This window comes from Nomascus leucogenys, chromosome 8 (assembly GCF_006542625.1).
Source record: "Nomascus leucogenys isolate Asia chromosome 8, Asia_NLE_v1, whole genome shotgun sequence".
Lineage (NCBI taxonomy): Eukaryota > Metazoa > Chordata > Mammalia > Primates > Hylobatidae > Nomascus > Nomascus leucogenys.
The window spans coordinates 30,420,530-30,443,724 of NC_044388.1; the positions used below are offsets into that span (position 1 = coordinate 30,420,530).

A 23,195-nucleotide genomic window follows, 5' to 3' on the forward strand; every position below is an offset into this window, starting at 1 on the left:
AGCAAAATGGTAATAAAAGAGAATTTCTTCAAACTGACAAATGTTGTCTATGCAAAATGAACAGTTAATATCTTACCAGCAATTATGTGGAAAAGATGTGCTATCTGTATTTATATTGCCATCTTACCCTGGAGTTCCCTGAATAGTATTATGATGTTAGATTGTGTTTATGAATGAATTTTTAAATTTTCTTTATAGGACTTAGAAATTTAGCGTCAGATCATTATGTGTACTTTCACTTACAAATTTTCTTAGTAGTTTGATGGATTGCAGTTAGTAAACATTTAATTACAAACATGATTGGTAAATGATATACATATATTTTTCTATTCAATATATTTGTTTTGCTTTGACTTTTAAAATCTTTTACTGATTACCCATCTTTATGCTTATTATAGTTTCTCCTACCAAAATAAATTCTTACTCTTCTTTTGGGCACATTATATATTCACTGCCTTTAAAGATATCTAACTTCTACTCTTTTATCCTTTGTTTAGGAAAACATAGAACCACTTCAAGTATCATTTGCCGTTCTGAGTTCTCCTAATAAGTCATCAATCTCTGAGACCCTTTCAGGTAGTACCTTGTTTATCTTAAAATCACAAATGTCATTTTTTACATGTGTATATGTTGACTTTTATTTTCTTTTAAAAATTTCATATTTGTTACCACAATATATACTTGGTTTATAAAAACCTAACAGTATTGGAAAGCTGACATGAAGCTATTCATCTGTGCCTCTTCCATTCCAAGCCTCATACTTCATAATCACCCAGAATTCACTTCCTCAGATGGAATCCCCATTTTGCTAGTTGCTAGAAGCAGTGGAGTTAGCCTCTCAACTCTTAAGTATCAATGACAAACTGCTGTTCACAGTTTACAGAACTGACATCTGGATGTAAGGATCATTCTTAAATATCCAGACTTTTTCCTCAACATTAATATGGCATTTTTAGAACATGTGCTTTCCAAGGTCTCTGGATTTTTTATGATTATGACAAAGCAACAGATTACTCCCAGCTTTTCTGACAAACCAGGACTCAGCTGGCAGATGTCATGGGACGGGCACCTTTTTTCAGGTGTCTTCCCTGGCAGAAACCCTTTAATGGCTTCTTGTTGACACAAACCAAACCTAGTAGACTCCAAGCCATGCGTTACTAAGTTAGAGCTAAAATGTGAACCACAGTCTATCACATTCCAAAGCCCATACCCTTAAACACATTATACCACCTTCCATTTATATCATTAAAAGTCATCTGCCAGGCACAGTGGCTCATGCCTGTAATCCCAGCACTTTGGGAGGCTGTGGCAGGCGGATCACTTGAGGTCAGGAGTTCGAGACCAGCCTGGCCAACATGGTGAAACCTGGTCTCTACTGCAAATACAAAAAAAAAAAAAAATTAGCCAGGCATGGTAGCGGGTGCCTATAATCTCAGCTACTCAAGAGGCTGAGGCAGGATAATCACTTGAACCAGGGAGACGGAGGTTGCAGTGAGCTGAGATTGCACCACTGCACTCCAGCCTGGATGACAGAGTGAGACTCCATCTCAAAAAAAAAAAAAAAGTGATAAAATTTTCCTATCCTACACTTTAAATAAAATTTAAAACAAGTAAAGTATTTTCATGGTTATCTTAATGTCCTTTATTGTGATTTCATTATACAAAATGTATTGTGGAATAAATGGACGTTCATGAAAATACATGCATTTATTGTAATGTGATTTATTCTGCTATCTTAGCTTGGTAATATGTTAAGCAATCACCAGGGAAAGTGGTGAAAGTTTCTGAGTATCCAGTAAGCTTAAAGTTTTTTAAAACGAAAAAAAAAATTGGATTTCAAAATTTCTGCTGCTTGGCTCCTCTTTTTTTTGTTTAGATATGGTATTAAAGGTGGATATCCTAAACACAGTGTTTACAAAAGAAGATGTATGTTACAGTTTTTGGTTTCGTACCCTGATTCAGCTTTTGTCTTGTTTATCAGGCACTGATACCTTTAGTTCTTCAAATAACCATGAGAAAATATCCTCTCATAAAGTTGGTAGAATAACAAGGACTTCTAGCAGAAGAAATGTAAGTGTTTGGTACAATGTATTTGTTTTTAAATCATGCAATATACTTTTCTGTTTTCATGGCCAAATGATAATGGGTGAAATCTTAGTTTAATCAGTGTCATTAAGAATTAATACTTTGGCCAGGCACCGTGGTTCACGCCTGTAATCCCAACGCTTTGGGAGGCCAAGGCAGGCGGATCATGAGGTCAGGAGATTGAGACCATTCTGGCTAACACGGTAAAACCCCATCTCTACTAAAAATACAAAAAATATTAGCTGGACGTGGTGATAGGCTCCTGTAGTTCCAGCTACTAGGGAGGCTGAGGCAGGAGAATGGCGTGAACTCGGGAGGCAGAGCTTGCAGGGAGCCAAGATAGCGCCACTGCACTCCAGCCTGGGCGACAAAGCGAGACTCCGTCTCAAAAAAAAAAAAAAAAACTAATACTTTATCCTACCTAGCATGTAACCTATAAGGTGATAGTGTGTTTCTGATTTGATTTTAATTCTATTAGAAGAAAAATCTAAAAAGATACTTTCAGAGCTGTGTTAACATGGAAGTTAACGAAATTTGTTTGGGATCTGTATGATTTTATGAATTTCGTTGAGGTGAAAGTGGAGATCAGCATGTAATTAACAGAACCAGAAAATGATATAGGTATAACCTTTTTTAAATTGTGCTTCAGTCTGTTTTTTAACACTTGGTTTCAACTGGGAGTTATATATAAGCATAACTCCCATTGAATGCATGTCTTTTGCTAGTTTGTTAAATTAGATAAAATTTGGATTTTTGTTTATAACATCATAAAGTATAAACATATGCTCTCATGGGGTATTTGGCTTACAGGGTTGGATGTTAAATCCAGGATTCAAACCTAGATAATCTAAAAATTCATGATTTTTTCCCCATAACCCGGTAGTTAGGTGCTAAATTGTAGGTTCTTAATGAGTAGTTGATGAATGAATAAATGAACAAATTCTTAAGCTGTTTTTTCTTTCTTCCCTAATATAATTGGGTAATGTATGTATACTTCTGGGTCTGCATTTGATAGTTCAGATATTGGTAATTACCATTTCCACCAATTTTCATCAAAGTGCTTTTATAATAAGGTTTGTGAATTCAGAATAAATGGGATCTAAAGTGGTAGAAGCGTCCTGGGAAGCACAAGAGTGAGAGCTGCACATTAACATGTAATTGCTTGTGCTTTATGGTATCCTCACTTTACACTTTCTTTATAGCAATCAGTCAGTGTTGTAGAAGAGAGTGTTTGCAACTTATTGAATACAGAAGTTCAGCCTTGTAAAGAAAAGAAAATTAATAGGAGGAAGTCTCAAGAAACAAAGTGTACAAAGAGAGCACTTCCTAAGAAGAATCAGGTAAGCATGTGTTTAAAGATATAATAAAAAGTAGAAGTGGTATGTTTCCTTATTGCATAATTAGGAAAATATAGAAACACATTTTTTTCCAGTTGACTTTGGACCAAGATTATTAATGTAATCTTATTGTGGAGTAGAATGGGGTGGGGGAGGTTATATACTTAACTCTGAATTACCTAAGGGACACTTCTGCATCTTCTTCGTCTTCTTGTGTTGCGTACTTCCTGCACAGTAAATTAGTAGGCACTCAAACCTGAAATTAATTCTCATCTTTGAATCTACCCCAACATATTACCCTATTGGGAATCCTGATTTTTTTAGGCAGGGATGAGTGTGCCACTTGCTACTTTGTAGATTCTCTTCTTCCAGTTGCTGAATCAAATTTTTCCTTAAATTTAAGGAAAAATTTAGAAACTAGCTCTCAGTCTTTCTTAACACTTCTGGTTGTCTCAGATGCCCTTACAGTCGATGTGGCTAGCCAATTTAACACCTTAACCCAGTTCCTTTTCCTTCTCCAGCTCAGTGATCTGGACTCCACACTCCGAAGCCACCTACTCACTCTTGCTGCCATTCTTACAACTTGTTACTGCCTAACACCTTCGCACGTGTAGTAGTGCTCATTCTCTGACCCCCAACTTCCTGTCCATCCGGTCTACTCACTCCCTTACTCTGGAATTCCTTCTTTACTGCTAAGCTTTCAGATATACCTTAAGTTCATGTTTCCCTCTTCATCCTGAACTGAGTGAACTATTTCCAACTCTTGTCAGGAATCTCAATTCTGGATCCTTTTCCTTCCACCTCATCCATCCAGCAAAATTTTCAGTCTGACTGAGTTATCCTCTCTTTCATCTGACATAGCCCCTAGAGACACTCACACGGGAGTTGGGGGTAGTACTACCACACATTCACTGACATCTGGCCTTCTTCTTCACCACTTTGCCACTTCACTTCATTTTTAATACTAAAGCCACTGCATACTTTTCAGTCCTGTTCTTAATGGACATCTTAGCATTTGACATGATGGAACACTCCTGTACAGTCTCTGCCTAAGGTTTGTTTTCTGTCCCCCATTGTTAAGTGTTTGTATTTTCCAGAATTCTCTTCTTTGCCCTTGTAAATTGTTTATTTTCTGGGTAATTTCATACACAGCATGGTCAATGACCATATATGAAGACCAAAACTTCCTGATCTATAAATCTGTGTTCAACTACGTACTAGACATCTGTCTTTAACCATGCTATGTCAAAATCAGCATTTCTAAAACTAAACTTATCAATCTATACACCCACCCAAAACATTCCATAAACTTCCTTCCCCCTCCATGAAATAAAAAGGACTGCTTTTCTTGGTTGAATAGCACAGATATACTTAAGTCATTAAATCCAGAAGGAACTGGGTGTTTTCTTGCTTTAGTTCCCTTTTTTAAGGTCACACACTCTTGATAAAATGATGAAAGATTATCTTGCTGAAAAAAAACCATTAATTCAAAAATATACATACAACTTATTACATTAGAAATTGATTTCCTTTGCATATGTGTGTATATATATTTTAAAGCACTCTTACAAAGAATATACACCTATTCATATAAAATTACGGCCAGAAAGTACAAAAAGGATTGAGCATTAACTCACTGCAATCCCTCCCAGGACCTTGCTGAATTGATACCATTTAGGTAATAAAAGGAATACACTTAGAATAGCAATGAGAGGAGGAAAGGGATGAGGAGGGGTATTGAGAAACCGATGACAGCCTTCAATGAATTTCTAGAAGACCAAGCAGATGGGAGCATGCTGACAGATAAAAAAAGGTGGAAAGATTTACAGCTCAGAATGTGCGAGGAGGGAGCTAGAGAGGAGCTGGGAGCCAGCCTGTTCATGGGAATCCCAAGAGACCCTGGCCCAGAATTGGCAGGTACAATGGATGGTGAGAGTGAGAGGTGGTACTGAAAAACAGAGAGATGAATTGAAGTCCTATATGTGGGACAGTTTGCACCAGTTGGCACGCCAGCCCCCTCCCACCCTGATGCTCAGAACAGATGTTGTCATCTAGATTAAAGCCCTCATTCTGGCATTTGGAAAGTCCCACAATCTTGACAGCCAGCTCCTGCCCTAATGCAAATCCTGACAGTTGACACTCCAGCATTCTGCCCCACCCTGCCCCATGCAGAGTTCCTAGGTAGGATTTCCATGCAGGAAAGAGACTGAGCTGGAAAGCAGAGGAAACCTATATACCAACTTACCCAATCTTAAATAAGAAACAAGACAATTGAATAGAACAAATAGCATGAAAGAGAAAAGACCAATGTTAATAAGGTTAAAAACTGACCTCAGAGAAATAGGTTATTCAAGGAATAGAAGGAAATTTTACATACATAAATACTCTACTCCAATTTAAGAAAATATCATCTGCATAAAAGTAAGGAGATACTATGAAAAAGGAATTGCAAAACATAAAATTTAGTAGTTGGACAAAAGAATTAAAGTTAAGGAAAGTCTCCCAGAAGATAGAGCAAAAGAAAGACTGGAAACAAGAGAATCTAGGAGACATCATAGGACTCTTAGGAAAAAGAAGGAGAAAATAGAATGGGAGAAGTCATCCAAATAAAAGAAGAGGATTTCCCAAAAATAGAATGGAAGAAATTATTCAAATAAAAGAAGAGGATTTCCTAGAACTGAAGAAAGGAGTCTTCAAGTTAAAAGCGCCCACTGAATGCCTGGTACAATGAAGAAGGGCCAGGGGGTAGGCCTGTAACTGTGAAACTGAACAATAAGGATAATGAGGAAAGAGGGCTTTTCCTACAGAGAAATAAGAACCAGAGTGGCATCAGGTCTAACAATAGCCTGAAAGCTACAAAATGATACAAGAGTTCATTTAAAGCTTAGAAGAAAATTTCAACCGAGTATTCTACACCCAGCCAAAGTCTCAATTAAGTGTGAAGGAAAAAATAAAAGACATTTGAGTGTTTCTTTTTTTCTTTTCTTTTTATTTTGAGAGAAGGTCTCACTCTCACCCAGGCTTTAGTGCAGTGCTGTGGTCACTGCTCACTGCATGCTTGACCTCCCAGGCTCAAGTGATCCTCCCACCTCAGCCTCCTGAGTAGCTGGGACTACAGGTGCACGCCACCATGCTTGGCTAGTTTTTTTTTGTTGTTGTTGTTGTTATTTTCTTTTGAGATGAAGTCTTGCTATCTTGCCCAGGCTGTAGTGCAGTGGCATGATCTTGGCTCACCACAACCTCCACCTCCTGGGTTCAAGCAATTCTCCTGCCTCAGCCTCCCAGTTAGCTGGGACTACAGGCTCGCACTACCATGCCCGGCTAATTTTTGTATTTTTAGTAAAGATGGGGTTTCACTATGTTGGCCAGGCTGGTCTCAAACTCCTGACCTCATGATCTGCCTTCCTCGGCCCCCCAAAGTGCTGGGATTACAGGAGTGAGCCACCACGCCCGGCTGGCTAATTTTTTTTACTTTCTCGAAGCAGCGGGGGTTGGGGGGTCTCACCTTGTTACCCAGGCTGGTCTCAGACTCTTCCTGGGCTCAATCACTTCTGTCACCCCAGCCTCCCAAAGTGCTGGGATTACAGGCTTGAGCCAACATGCCCAGCCAGAAAGTTATTTTTCTCTGGATGCTACTGGAGGAGAAACTCTAGCAAAATGAGGAACTAAGCTTAAGAATTCAGGACACAATGGATCTAACAATACAAGAGCACAATCAAAGGGAAATTGCTGGTTATAGCTGTTCAGCCAGCCCAGAAGAGCAACCAGTCCAAATTTGAGCAGAGAGAAGGAGCCGGAGATAAAAAACAGAAAAGACCTGTGATTGAAAGAATGAAAGGTATGTCACATACGAAAAAACTGGTAATTATATACCATTTCAAATAAAAGTCTATATAAAAGTTATAAATACGAAGCAAACATTACTGTGATTTCAAGCAATAATGCAGTATAAGGAAAAGTAGATTTTATAGTGCTAGGAATCATCTCCCTCAAGGGGCCCAGAGGAGAAGAAAAGAGTATGAAAGCTGTACTTGGCAGAGCCGTGAAAAATGTTTGCAGTCATAATAATATAGATGCTATTTGTTTTCAACTAAGGACAAATCTTTTAACAACTTGGTTGTTGTGCAGGACAATGTAAGTATTAACAATCTAATGATAGGAAAATGTAGTTAATAGCAGAAGGTGAAAAGAGAGTTAAAAAGGTAGAAACAAGGGGGCTAATGGTGTTGCTGGCAAGAGTGCAGACTCTGGACCAGACCCCTAGGTTTAAATCCTGGTTTCATTCCTCCCTCCAGTGCAATGCTGGGTAAAATTCTGGACTCCTGTTTTGTTTGTGTGTTTGTTTGTTTGTAAAACTGGTGGAAACGGATGTTAGAAGCTCGTGAATCTTAATGAATTCATGCATGCTCAACTCTTAGAACAGTGTCTGGCCATAGAAGCTTTGTGGTCATTATCATCATTATCATGGGAGATTCAAGATATATATTTTAAAATTTAATGAAAAGAAATAGAAATATAAAAGTTCAATGTTTACCAAGTGAAGAACCAAAATTAACATAGAAAAGAGGCAGGTTTTGTTTTAAATGAGCAGTTTTTTCATCTTTCATAGCAAGACATTGACAGATAACTAAAATTAGATTAAATGCCAGTTCTCAACCAGAAGTAGCATTAGAATCCTCAAGAGTAAATTCCTTTATAAACCAGAAATGGAGAGAGTTCCCAAAGTGTGACTCAAAAACCAGAAACAGGGCAAAGGATTGGTGAATTTGATATCTTTTGAACCATACATCATGGAGCATGCGTAAGGAAAAAAATTCCCATAAGAAAATTTAAAAGACAAAGGACAAGCTTGGGAAAAGTATTTGCAACTCATATCAGACACCAAGGATTAATGTCACTAATATTTGAAGAGCTTCTAAGTTACTTAGAAAGGAACAGTCTTCAAAAGATAATAAAACATTTACAAAACTGAAATGAAAATGACCTTCAGCACAGGAAGGAAATGTTCAGACTTCTTCATCATAAGAGAATTGCAGCTGTAACGTGCATTGAGATGCCATTTCTCACCTTTTAGATAACCAAAAATCTGAAAGTTGACAGCATACTCAACGTGGTAAGGCTATGGGGCAAACAGGCACACTCACGTTTTCTGCTAAAGCAGACCTCTTTGGAGGAGTATTTGGCAGTATCTGGCCAAATTAAATACTCATTTGTCCTTTGACCCAACAGGCCTATTTCTAGGAATCCATCTGAAAGATCCACTGATCAAAATACAAAAATATATGTTTATTTATTGCAGCATTCTTTGTAAAGCAAAAGACTAAATGCAAACCATATGCTTATCAATATGAGACTTGTTGAAAAAACTGTGATGTTTCCATAAAGCGAATATTAGGCAGCTGTAAAAAGTTGTGAAGAGAACTTCCATACACTTCTATGCAGTGATGCCAAGGGGACACAGATGGCCCTCTATATACTCTGGTCCAGCATCTGTGGTTGGTTGAATCAAAAACACTCAGGGCTGGGCGAGGTGGCTCACATCTGTAATCTCAGCACTTTGGGAGGCTGATATTGGAAGATTGCTTGAGGCCAGGAGTGTGAGACCAGCCTGGTCAACATAGCACAACCCCATCTGTATTTTCTTAATATATTATTAAAAAAAAAAAAATTCAGAAAAACCCAATAATTTAAAAAATACAAATTTTAAAATACAGCGTATTAACTATGTAGCATTTATATTGTATTCAGTGTTAAGTCATCTAGAGATGCTTTAAAGCATAGTTATTATGCTGTATTTTTACAGTATAATGCTGTAAAAGGAAGTTTGCATAGGCTGTATGCAAATACTGTGCCATTTTATGTCGGGGACTTGAGTATCTGCAGATTTTTGATATCCACAGGAGGTCCTGGAACCAATTCCCCTACAGATACTAAGGGATGACTGTGTTTATTGTTAAAATAAAAAAGCGTGTTATAAAACAATATATGTGGTCAACTACTGGTTATGGACTGAATTGTGTCCCCTCCCAAATTTATATATTGAAGTCCTAATTCCCAGAATCTCAGAATGTGACTGTATTTGGAGATTTGGTCTTCAAAATAGCTATTAAGTTAAAATGAGATCCATAGGGTGGGTCCTAATCCACTCTGACTGGTGTTCTTATAAGAGGAGGAAATTCGGACCTACATAGGGACACCAGGGACGCGTGTGCATTGAGAAGTGACCATGTGAGGACACAGCAAGAAGGTGGCCATCTGAAGGCCAAGGAGAGAGGCCCCAAGAGACACCAGCCCTGCCAACACCCTGGTCTTACACTGCCAGCCTCCAGAACTGGGAGAAAATTAGTTTCTGTTGTTTGAACTACCTAGTTTGTGACATTTTATTACAGTAGCCTTACAAACTAATACATTACCCTTTGTCTAAGAAAGTAGAGTACACACACATATAGTTTTGATTTTTAAATTGAAGAATAAACCAAAGAGAAATAAAAAACTGGCTATAGGGAGAAGGGAGGAGACAGGAGAGAATGTGAATGCAAGCTAGACTTTGTTAAGTGTGTACTGTTTTTCAGTTTTGATTGTGAGACCATTTAAATGTTTTACCTGACTATGAAACAAAATTAAAACTAGTAGAAAGAGAACAATCTCTAAAAAGTGAAAGCAAAATTTGACAAATTAATCTTACTACGTCAAGTTGGTGGCTTAACCTCATTAAGAATTTTTTCAAACCTAGAAATTTGAATATAAGGGGGATAAATCTTGTTGTTGTTTTTTTTTTTGAGACGGAGTCTCACTCTGTCACCCAGGCTAGAGTACAGTGGCGTGATCTCGGCTCACTGCAAACCCTGCCTCCCGGGTTCATGCCATTCTCCTGCCTCAGCCTCCCGAGTAGCTAGGACTACAGGCACCCGCCACCATGCCTGGCTAAATTTTTATTTTTTATTTTTTAGTAGAGACTGGGTTTCACCATGTTAGCCAGGATGGTCTTGATCTGCTGACCTCGTGATCTGCCCACCTCGGCCTCCCAAAGTGCTGGGATTACAGGCGAGAGCCACTGCGCCTGGCCCTATAAGGGGGATAAATCTTAAGGACAAAAATAACTGCAAAGAAATTATAAACAGTATGAAATACTCAATAGAAGCACCAAATTTAGAATAAAGCAAATAAGCAATTTTTTCCTAAGAAGATGTTCACTAAGAGACAAAAGATAAATTTTTAAATTCAACAAATTTAAAACTTTGTAAGACTAAATTTGAATTGGAAATAAGAGTAGAAACTCATTTTCCATTTAAAAGAATTGTCCATCTCTATCCAGCTTAAAATTCATGAGCATCCCTGGTGCATAGATTGTCATTAGACATACCAGTTAAAAGGGGTTAAGGTCCCTTGGTAAAATGGCTGCTTTCGGATTTACAACAACAAATTTAAAAAGTGAACCTGGTTGGGTCTGTACCAGAGTACAAGGAAGGATGCTAAAAAAAACTACTGGTGTCATGTTAAAAGACACAAAACCATCTTCAAGGGACTTCCACTGACCAAATGTGCCCATCAGCATTGCAAAGCGTGGAAGTACAATCATGAAATAACACATAAGTTTATTACTTTTTTTTAAGTGGTGGACACTTTAGAAGCTTGCTAGGATACCCATTCATTTTTCTGATAACAGGAAAATAAAATTTGAGCTCTATTTCAGGTAAACAAATAGTTGATAAGGGAAAAGTTGTTTATAGAAGAATTTCAGCTAATAAAAGAAATGCTCAACAAAGCTGCTAAAACGTTTGATAATAGGCTGATGTGACATAGGAACAATCAACAGAGGAAAGAAACACCGTATAGAATGGGAGAAGATATTACAACTACAAACCATACATCTGATAAGGGGTTAATAGCCAAAATATATAAGAAACTCAAAACAGCTCAATAGCAAGAACACACCAATTTAAAAATGGGCAAAGGTCCAGAACAGACATTTCTCAAAAGACATGCAAATGGCTAACATCACTAATCATCAGGGAAATGCAAATTAAAACCACAATGAGATATCACTGGCTATTATCAAACAGATGAAAGATTACAAGTGTTGGAGAGGATATGGAGAAAAGGGAACCCTTTGTACACTGTTGATAGGAATGTTAATTGCTACAGCCTGTTTTGATTGGCAAAGTCAACTAAAAATATAGAACTGAATCTCTAAACAAAATGTTGTATTTGGGAAAACGTAATTGCAGTTTGGGGCATACACACAGACTGAGGTGGTCTTTGATATGTCCTAAGAACAAAGAAAGTTGGGGTTTTTAGTAGAAAGAGAAATATTACATATTATTTAGAAAGAAAACTCACTGGCCCTAAGCAAAATTTTGGGGAGCTGGTAAACTGGTGAGTGATGGTGGTAGTTAAGTTTAGTCTTAGAGTCCCAAGTGCTTTTTTTCCCCTGGTCTCTAGACTCTAGTTGTTTATGACATGGTAACTCCAAATAATCCATCTTCACAAGCCATTATGGGAAACAGTACGGGAGTTCCTCAAAAAATTAAAAATAGAACTAACATATGATCCAGCAAATCCCACTTCTGGGTATGTATCCAAAAGAAATGAAATCAGTATATCAAAGAGCGATAACCAAATTATGGACTCAAGCTAAGTATCCATCAGCAGATGAATGGACAAAGAAAAAATATGTGTGTACACACACAAAAAAAATGCTATTCAGCCTTAAAGAAATCCTGTCATTTTGACAGCATAGAAGGACCTTAAGGGCATTATGTTAAGTAAAAGAGCCCAGGCACAGAGAGACAAGATCTTTCTTAACATGTGGAATCTTTTTTTTTAAAAAAAAAAAAAAAAAAAAAAAAAAAAAAAAGAAAAGAAAACTCACAGAAGCTAAGAATAGAATGGTGGTTGTCAGGGGGCTAGTGGCTTGAGTGGTGGGGGATGAGATGTTGGTTCAAGTGTACAAAGTTTCAGTTAGGATGAGTAAGTTCTGGATATCTGTTGTACAGCATGGTGACTAGGAAATAATAATGTATATGTGAAAATTGCTAAGAGATGACATTGTGAGTGTTCTTACCATAAAATAATTATGTGAAGTGGTGGATATGTTAGTTTAATCATGTCCCAATGTATACATCTGTCAAAACCTCTCATCCACCATACTATATGCAATTTTTAATTTGTTGGTTATACAATTGCATTCAAATTTGTCCATCAAAACTGAATCTAATCAAGCTTCTAGATCTAATTAGCAATTTATAGGACATGCAGGAACATAGATTCACCTACTATAGTGAGCCAAATCTAGGACTTGGCTAATTCTGTAGGAAAGATGCCTCAATGTAGTCACCAAATAAATGTCAAGGGGAGTGAAAGAAGGAGCCATAGAATAAAAGAGACTAAAAGACATGAATCAAATGGTATGTGTGGAGATCTTATTGGGGTCCTGATTAGAACAATTGTTTTAGGAAAAAAAATTATGGGCCAAGGGAGAAATTTGAACTTTGAGGAGATGCTAGGGAAAATTGCCATCATGGTTTTTGTGTTTTGTTGAATTATGTTTTGTTTTGTTTTGTTTTTTGTTTTGTTGGAATGGAGTCTCACTCTGTCGCCCAGGCTGGAGTGCAGTGGCACGATCTTGGCTCACTGCAACCTCCTCCTCCCGGGTTCAAGTGATTCTTCTGCCTGGGCCTCCCAAGTAGCTGGGACTACAGGTGTGCACCACCATGCTCAGCTAATTTTTGTATTTTTAGTAGAGACGGAGTTTCACTATGTTGGCCTGGCTGGTCTCAAACCCCTGTCTTCAGGTAATCTGCCCCCCCAGGCCTCCCAAAGTGCTGGGATTACAGGCATGAGCCTCTATCCCTGGTGTACATTTTAAGTTTTGCGATCATTTTGGATACACACACTCTTCTAAGAAGTAATGCAGAGAGATCCCAAGTACCCTTTACCTAGTTTCCCCCAATTGTGACATCTTGCAAAACCATAGTTCAGTGTTGCAGCCAAGATATTGATACAGCCGAGATAGACAGCTCTCCCATGGCCCTTTGTAGCTACATCCATTTCCTACCCATAACCCCGCCCCATAACCCTGCCTCATCCCCTGGCAACTACTAATCTTTCTCCATTCCTACAGTTTTGTCATTTCAAAAAGGTTACCCAAATGGAGTCATGTACTGTGTAACTCAGGCACTGGGTTTTTCGCTCAGCATAATTCTCTGGAGATTTGTCCAGGTTGTTACGTGTATCAGTAGTTCTTTTTATTGTTGAACCATATTTGTAATTGTCTCTAATAGAAAAAGAACCTTTAACTCTTCAAGACACTGCAGGATTTTCAGATGAAATGATGTAACGTCTGGGATTTGCTTTAAAATAATCTGGGGTTAGGGGAGTATAAATGAATCATGATTTCTATAGGCTAGTAATTGTTGAAGTTAGCTGATGGATACATGGGGTTCTGTACTTTTTGGGTGTTTAAAATTTTCCATTATGAAAAGTTAAAAATATAGCAGTATGAGCCCTTTATCAGAGAGAGGGAGCTAACTGCAAGAGCTAAAAGTGGAGCCAGCAGATAAGTAAGCACCAGGGGCAGGCAAGTGTGTGCTTGATCACTGTAACCTTTCTTGTGTGGTGTGATTTGTTGCCATGTCCATGAATTTTTTTTGTTTGTTTTGTTTTTTTTTTTTTTTTTTTGAGACAGAGTCTCTCTGTCACCCAGGTGGAGTGCAGTGGCTCAATCTCAGCTCACTGCAGCCTCCGCCTCCCAGGCTCAAGTGATTCTCCTGCCTCAAGCTTGCCTAGTAGCTAAGAGTACAGAGCCCACCACCACACCCAGCTAATTTTTGTGTTTTTGGTAGAGACAGGGTTTTGTCATGTTGCCCAGGCTTGTCTCGAATTCCTGAGCTCAAGCAACCCACCCACCTCGGCATCCCAAAGTGTTGGGATTAAGGGCATGAGCCACTGTGCTGGCCTGAATTATTTTAAAAAAATTTTAAAGCTATTCTCTGAAAATAATTTAAAGAAGTCTTGATTATGCAAATAAGACAAAAGATAAACATTTACTTCTGCTTCTTGACCTCTTTCACTGTGTGAGAAGAGGAATCAGTGATTTTGGAGTAAACAGAATTGCTTTACGGACAATCCTTTCAGTTGTTCTTGGGCTATTCTAAGCCATAATCCACCCTAACCATTTCTTGATCAAATGGTTTCCCCCAGGGGTTCCAAGCATATACCACTTCTTCTGTTATTATACTATCAGCAAGGCTTTTGTACTGTGGTGAATTCAGATTTTGATAAGTTTGTGGCTTTTGCTGGTGAAATCTTCTCATGACTAAGATCAGCTCTGCCAGATACATTTTCAGGACAGAGAGACCTGAGGTGCTTTAATTGTTGTCTTTTTTTGGGAGGGGTGGTAATATACTTCTCTTGGCCCATGACCATGAAAAAACAGAAATTTAGTCTTTCAATCATGTTGAGCAAATTTTATGTAAGCTTAAGTGTACTTTGACCATTCATTCATTCATTATTTGTGGAGTAGCCACTGTGTGCTTGGCACTGTTGTAGATCCAGGGACATGATTTCCAAAATCATGTAAAGAGGGTATCTTTTTTTTTTTTTTTAACCCATATATCAGAAGCTATTCTGGCGATTATAATCTGGTGGCATTGCCCATAGTGTATTAACTGACCACACTGGGTCTGTGCCCTACAATAATACTAATAACATAATTTAATATTAAAAATTAAAAGTATATGAGGTAATGGATATGCTCATTAGCTTGATTTAATCATTCCACAGTGCATACATATATCAAAACATGGTGTTGTATGCCATACATATATTCAATTTTTGTCAATTAAAATTTTTTTTTCTATTTTTTAAAAAGGGTCACTCTGTTGCCCAGGCTGGAGTGCAATGGTGCGATCATAACTCACTGCAGCCTCAACCTCCTGTGTTCAAGCAGTCCTCCCGCCTCAGCCTCCTGAGGAGCTAGGACTACATGTGTGTGCCACCATGCCTGGCTAAAAAAAATAAAGTTTTAATATTTTTCCTCATATTAACTCTCAAGTAATGGAAAAGAATTTGAAAGAACAAGATAGCTTTTACCATGGGTCAGGCCCTACATTAACCAGCTGTATCACATGTCAACTCATTTAATACTCCCCACAGCTTTATGTGGAGTGTGCTGTTGTGATTTCTATTTTGCAGAGGAGAATGAGGTACAGAAAGTTGACTTGCCCAGGGTTATAAAACAGTTAAGTAACAGAGTCAAGACTTTAACGCAAAGTATCTGCCACCAGAGGCCAATTTTTTTTTTTATTTATTTTTTGCAACTTATCTGTGAGCCTCAAGTTAAGATTTTTCTTTTCTTTTGGCTTTCAGGTTCATTGACCAAGCCAGCATTTCCCCAACTGTTCCACGGAATGTCAACAGATGTTCCACAAGAAAATATTTACTGGAAAAATACTTAACCCAGCATTTTCCTAATGTGTATAGAGATTATTTATACTGTGGACTTCTCATAGAATTTCATGTTAAATGTACACTGTAAATCACCAGGAGGAACATTCATCTTGTACAGTTCTAAAATTATTTTTCTGTGGAATGTTTTGTTTTCACAGGATATCTATAGATTTCTCAAGGAGCGCATAGTTTTGTGCCATTTCTGTACTCTTGAATCTCACCATTAGTTTCACCTATATATTCTGTGCTGTCACCCAAATGACCTTTCTTAAATTTAAGATCAAACGTTGACACTCTCGAAGTCACCATGCAGTGAGCCTTCATTGCTTTCATTCAAGTCACTGTGACAAGGGCTCTGCTCCTGCCACTCCTGCATGGATCCATGGGCCATGTCTTGCTGCATGCAGCCCTGCACCTGTGCTGTGCTGTCTCACTTTGAATTCATGCACATGGCATTGCCTTCTCTTTGAAAAGCCTTTCTGCATCGCCCCTATAATAGGCCAAAACAGCTCTTGATTGTTTGAGATTTGACTTAGACATGACATTTTCTGTGGAGCCGATCTTGAACACCTCCTGCAGTCCGGGTACCCATCTTCACAGTTCACACAGCCTGTCATGGTGCGTGTGTATGGTAACTCGTTTACTTTACACCAGCAGCTCCTTGAAGAACACATCCTCTTTCTTCCAGATCCCACACCTGGCAAGTTATTACCTGGCACACAGCAGTCTCAATAAATGTGTGAATGAATTCCACTTTCTGGATGTTTGTGTTTTTTTTGTTGTTGTTGTTTTTTTTTTTTTTTTTTTTTTTTGAGACAGAGTCTCGCTGTCACCAGGCTGGAGTGCAGTGGCGGCGATTTCAGCTCACTGCAACCTCTGCCTACCCGGTTCATGCAATTCTCCTGCCTCAGCCTCTTGAGTAGCTGGGACTACAGGTGCATGCCACCATGCCCAGTTAATTTTTGTATTTTTAGTAGAGATGGGTTTCACCATGTTGGCCAGGATGGTCTCGATCTCCTGACCTCATGATCTGCCCACCTCGGCCTCCCAAAGTGCTGGGATTACAGGCGTGAGCCACCGCACCTGGCCTGTGTTGTTAATATGTTTTATGTTGGCCCTAAGTTCTGGTTCTCTTCAACATTGTCACATTGAATATATTTCATTCCTTTCGCCCATAACAGTCTGTCTTTCTAGTATTTCAGTACAGCATTTCCCCGAAGTCTTTTCCATATGAAACTTTTTTAAAAACATAAAACATTATTTCTTAGTTGCTCATATGGTACTCAGAATTGAATGTAATACTCCATTCTGGACATTATTAAGCGACTTTTAATTTTTATGGAAACCTACATTTTCCATCAATTAATGTCAGACCTTTGTCTTCCATCTTCTGCTTGTGCTTGTTAAAATCCATTTTGTTTGACCGAATCTTGATTAAGTCATCTGTTGTTTGAATCTGCAGATTCAGCTAGCTTTGTGTTTTCTTCATATTTTTCATACACACCTACTGTTTCTTCATCCAAACCTGGGAGCATAAAGCAGTCTCCCACAGCTTGCAGTATATAACTCACACTAGGTTAATCCTGAGTCATCATAACTCTGTGCTTCTTACAAATATCTCATGACATTATATCCATGCAGTTCTAAAGCGTCTCATATATTTTTTCATTTATCCAGCCCTTGTTTTGGCAAGTGCCCTGTGGAAATGTAGAAAGCTACCATACAATTTATAAACTGAATCCTGCTTTGTAGTTTATTTGACTTTGTGGAAGTTACCTGACTTCCTACCCTCGATTTAGATGGTTACAATTTTAAATGAAATATAAAAGTTAACTATTCAATAAAGTACTGTATAAACAATAATTAAAGATATTATAGAAGTTGAAGGGTCAGACTGGGCGTCGTGGCTCACACTTGTAATCCCAGCACTTTGGGAGGCCAAGGCAGGAGGATCGCTTGAGCTCAGGAATTTGAGACAAGCCTGGGCAACGTGGTGAGACCTCATCTCTACCAAAAATACAAAATAAAAAGCCGGTCGTGGTGGTGTGCACCTGTGGTCCCAGCTACTTGGGAGGCTGAGATGGGAGGCTTGCTTGAGCCCAGGGCAGAAGTTGCAGTGAGCTGAGATCGTGCCACTGCACTACAGCCTGGATGACAGAGTGAGACCTTGTCTCAAAAAGAATAAAATAAAAATAACTAGTTAAAGGGTCAAAATTTTACATGGTGCTACATCTTTCTCAATTGCAATGTTTTAATGCATTTTCTCAGGTTTTAAAAAGTTGCAGAAAGAAGAAAGGAAAGGGAAAGAAAAGTGTTCAGAAATCTTTATATGGGGAAAGAGACATTGCTTCTAAGAAGCCCCTCCTCAGTCCTATTCCCGAGCTGCCTGAAGTCTCTGAGGTGACACCTTCAGTTCCGAGCATCCGAAGACTGGTTTCAGGTATCCTGACCTTTTCCTGGTAGTTATATTTTATCTTTTCTCTTCACCCTCTTCGTTGCTATTTTACTTTTTTCACTTTTTTCCCATTCACTATGTAAAGAGTATGTAAATTTAAAAGCAATGTTTCCTCACATTACCATGAGGATTTCAAGTGGAGAAAACAGTCACTTGTAACTTGTAGGTGGCTTAGACCCTTTTCAGAATCTGATGGAAATTCTGGATCTTTTCCCCAGGAAAACCGAGACACAAGATTTTGCATATAATATCAGTAATTATTTCTGTGCATCCTGTTTCCTTTTGCTTTTTAAAGCATTTTGTGAAAATAAATTCCATTTGGTGGTGTAGTCCATCGTTGAAAGTGATCGAGAGCTGGGGAACCCGCCTGTGATCCCAGCCATTTAGGAGCCTAAGGCAGAAGGATTGCTTGAGTTCAGGAGTTTGAGGCCAGCCTGGGCAACATAGAAAGACCCCATCTCTTAAAAAAAAAAGAAACAAAAAAAGTCAACGAGGTGATGATTCAGTAATATGTATACCTTATATGAGTTAAGGACAATGATGTTTTGTTAGAGTTGGCACTACTGAGTGTTTTCTAAAAATAATACATATAAATTGAGCTGGATTACCTTGAAAGTTATTTTATTATCAAGTCAGTCGATATATGGGATAGATAAAAAATGGATTGGAATTGTTTCTGGTTTCTAATGCCCAAATTTTAAATGGACTGAATCTTGCTGAAAATCATAAGCCTTTTTTTTTTTTTTTTTTTTTTTTTTTTAATTTTTAGTAGAGATGGGGTGTCCCTGTGTTGCCCAGGCTGGTCTCGAACTCTTGGGCTCAAGCAATCTTCCAGCCTCAGCCTCCCAAAGTACTGAGATTAGAGGCATGAGCCACGCTGTCTTGCCTGAAAATGATAATGTATGTCCATTTGGTGTTGATTTGTATAGAATCATTTTTTAAATGGCTACCTTTGTCAATCATCAGATATTTATAGCCTGCCTCCTATTTGCGGTAAACCATACAAGATTGATAATAGACTTGAGGATGAATGAGGTATATGCCACCATAGACTCTTGGCTTCTGCGTCCTGCTTAACATTACGATAGCACAGGTGTTTAAATAAACAGCCACCCCTCTGTCACACACACCCTGGCTCACACTCTTCTCCTGCCATGCTTTCTCACAGGCTGTGTTGTGACAGGGCATCCACCACTCTACCTCTTTTTAATCTGACCTAATGTTGCTTATCTTCCAAGATTTTGCTGTACTGTCTGTTTTCCCAGGAATACTCTGCGACATACTTCCATCACCTGGTTTTATGATGAACTATTTTGTATGTTCCCCTGCTCCCTAAAACTTCAGTCTCCTTGAGAGTGGAAACTAAGTCTTATTTTCATTACATCTCTAGTTCTTAACAGGAGTTTTTCAAAAGATGTTTAAACAGTGACTGTAGTAAAATTTTCCATGTTGCATCCTATTAGAGAATTTGTTTTTTAAAGTACCTAAAGCATTTTTTTCTGTAACCAGTGGTATCACCTGCTACATGGGTTTAAAGCAATTCAGCTCCTTCCTTCCTTTATCTTCTCTTTCTCTTTTTCCTTTCCTCTCTCCCTGTATCTCCTTTACCTTCCTTCTCTAGTATGTTGGATTTTATGCGAAATACGTATCTGTTTGTTTGTTTGTTTGTTAGTTTGTTTTTTTGAGATGGAGTCTCACTCTGTCACCTAGGCTGGAGTGCAGTGGCTCAATCTTGGCTCACTGCAACCTCCACCTCCTGGGTTCCAGCAATTCTCCTGCCTCAGCCTCCCAGGTAGCTGGGACTACAAGCACGCGCCACCATGCCTGGCTAATTTTGTATTTTTAGTAGAGATGGGGTTTCAGCATGTTGGCCAGGCTGGTCTCAAGCTCCTGACCTCAGGTAATCCACCTACCTCGGCCTCCCAAAGTGCTGGGATTACAGGCGTGAGCCACTGTGCCCAGCCATAAATATCAATTTTTAAAGCTATCTAAAGAGCCCAACTGACATTGGTTGGCACTGAGTGGACACTGACCTGTTTAATCTCTAGCTTAAAGTGACATGATTTTAAGTACCTTAATCATGGATATATTTTTAAATGGAAACATTGTTTTTTTTAGACTTTGGGCTCACCTTATGTTTTATACATCTTTTAGTTTTTATTTTGTTTGAAACACTTTATTCATTTGACTGGCCACTTATAAACATCATCTGAGGTATCAAAAAAGATTGCATCTAATAGTTAGTTCTAAGATTTAGAACTCTTGAAGCCTGAAGTCATGTGGGCTGTGTTACTTACCAATCTGATGATGGTTTCTCCACCTCTGATGTGCCAGAAACACATGAAAGGCTACCCATGCGTATCTTCCTGGAGGATATTTAGTCAAAGGCTGAGGAATTAAGGATCGATTTTTATAATACTGAAACAAACCTGGTTCTGTTTGAGAGTACAGTGCACTTTATAGTAATTTTTAACAAAGGGCATGAGACCTGAGTGTCTTTAGGCATGCTGTTTTAGCTCATAAGTCCTCAAATACCCCAGAATTCCAAATTTTCCCTCCCCTGTTTTGGAGGATACATTGGTAGAAAGTTTCAGAAGCATAATGTTGCCCATTTGCAGTCATTCATTTTCAGGGAAATGGGAAATGTCGCTGCCTCATGCTCATGGACCTTGTAGCATGGGAAGGGTGTTAGAATGGAGGAAGCAGTTTCAGATGTCATTCTCATTTTCATGGTTTGAGGTTATATGCTTTATTAATTCATGCATTGAATACCTATTTTCTTAACCTGTGGATCATGGGAGAACTAAAAGAGGAGGAGGATGATGACAGATGGGCAAGTACAGTGTAACATTTGTGGGTCTTGTGAACGCTTAAAACACGAAAACAAAACAGCTCACCTGATAATTTAATAAATGTAAAGTTCATTCCCATTGTTACTTTTTAATTAGATTTAAACTTATTTACATGCCCATAGGTTATTTCAACTCAAATGGCAAACTGGAAGAAGTGAAGGCTCCTAAACATCCAGTGAGAAGAAAGGATCTTTTGCCTCATGACCCAGATTTGCATATGCGTCAAGACTTTGATAAATATGATGTGTCTGAATTCTGCTCTTATATAAAAAGTTCCTCATCGCTTGGCAATGCTACTTCTGATGAAGATCCAAATACAAATATAATGAACATTAATGAAAATAAAAATATTCCAAAAGCAAAAAATAAGTCAGAAAGTGAAAATGAACCAAAACCTGGAACTGACAGTCCTGTTTCTTGTGCTTCTGTAACTGAAGAACGTGTGGCATCAGATAGTCCCAAACCTGCTCTTACCCTGCAGCAGGGTCAAGAATTTTCTACTGCTGGTCAAAATGCAGAAAACCTTTGTCAAATCTTTAAAATTTCACCAGATCTAAACATAAAGTGTGAAAGAAAGGATGACCTCTTAGGAGCTGCAGAAGGAAAATTGCAATGCAATCATTTAATGCCCAATTCACAAAAAGACTGTCATTGTTTAAGAGATGTCTTAATTGAAAATATGAAAGAATCTAAAAGCCAAAGTGAGGATTTGGGAAGAAAACCCATGGAAAGTAGCAGTGTTGTGAGTTGCAGAGACAGGAAAGATAGAAGACGCTCCATGTGTTATTCTGATGGTCAAAGTTTACATTTGGAAAACAATGGAAATCACACACCATCCTCCAGTGTGGGCAGCTCTGTAGAAAGTAGTTTAGAAAATTCTGAACTGTTTAAAGATTTGTCTGATGCCATTGAGCAAACCTTTCAGAGGAGAAATAGTGAAACCAAAGTGCGACGTAGCACGAGGCTACAGAAGGATTTAGAAAACGAAGGGCTTGTATGGATTTCACTTCCACTTCCTTCCACTTCCCAAAAAGCCAAAAGAAGAACAATATGTACATTTGACAGCAGTGGATTTGAAAGTATGTCTCCCAGAAAAGAAACTGTGTCCTCCAGACAAAAACCGCAGGTGGCACCTCCCGTCTCAGATCCAGAAAACAGCCAGGGCCCTGCTGCTGGTTCTTCCCATGAACCTGCTAAGAGGAGGAAGAGCTTTTGTATATCTACACTTTCAAATACTAAAGCCACTTCCCAGTTCAAAGGCTACCGGAGAAGATCCTCTCTTAATGGTAAGGGAGAGAGCTCTCTGACTGCCTTGGAAAGGATTGAACATAATGGAGAAAGAAAGCAGTAGTTGACATTTCCTGCACAGCCTGTGGCAAGAGGGAAAGTAACCATCCATGCTGAAATGATCTGTCTAGTTCCCATTCTCTGTTCAACCTCAGTGTTTCAAAAGTTCCTAATAAATAAACTCAATGAGTTGAACCTACTTTTATGTAGAAATAAATTTCTTCATCATTCAGATAGAAAACATTCTATTAAATATATTCTTCTTCTGCCAGAGAGTAAATGCTTTATTACTACTTTGCTAAAAGGGTTATTTTTAGGCCCAAGAAGACATGTCTCAATTTTTAGACTTTTTTTTAGCATATATATTTTTAAGTATATATTTACCACTGAAGTTTTAGACTGTGTTGTTAGAAGCATCTTTTAGAATTGGCCGATTTTATCTGGATAATAGGTTTGTTTCTTGTTTGTTTTTCTTTTTTTCCCCCCACAAAAGATAAATTGATAGAACTAATGGAACTTTATGAAAACTGAAGGAAATATAAACTTGAAGACTTAAAGCAGGTGAGATATGTGTTTTTCTTTAGAAAAAGAAACCTGGCTATAAATTTAAGTAACAAAAGTTGAGATTACAAAACTTGTTTTCCTTTTGGTTAAATTTAAGAGAAGATTTGATGGCTTGTTTTATCTGTCTCAAATGAGATTTTTATTTTAATAGGTTAAATCCTAAAC

At 38.3% G+C, this 23,195-nt stretch overlaps 1 protein-coding gene across 2 annotated transcripts in view; it reads left to right on the forward strand.

Annotated features, from left to right (window-relative positions):
* The window catches only part of CDCA2 (cell division cycle associated 2), a 49,052-nt gene extending 26,348 nt beyond the window's left edge, over window positions 1–22,704 (forward strand). The window contains exons 11-15 of one of the 2 annotated variants that reach the window (XM_004088679.3): window positions 498–576; window positions 1,982–2,070; window positions 3,288–3,425; window positions 18,141–18,331; window positions 21,302–22,704. In XM_004088679.3, coding sequence (XP_004088727.1) covers window positions 498–576; window positions 1,982–2,070; window positions 3,288–3,425; window positions 18,141–18,331; window positions 21,302–21,347 — 543 coding nt within the window. In that variant the 3' untranslated portion in view covers window positions 21,348–22,704. The remainder of the gene's footprint in view (window positions 1–497; window positions 577–1,981; window positions 2,071–3,287; window positions 3,426–18,140; window positions 18,332–21,301) is intronic. The other variant, XM_003272885.3, reaches the window with a different exon arrangement.
* The last annotated feature ends 491 nt before the right edge of the window (window positions 22,705–23,195 follow it).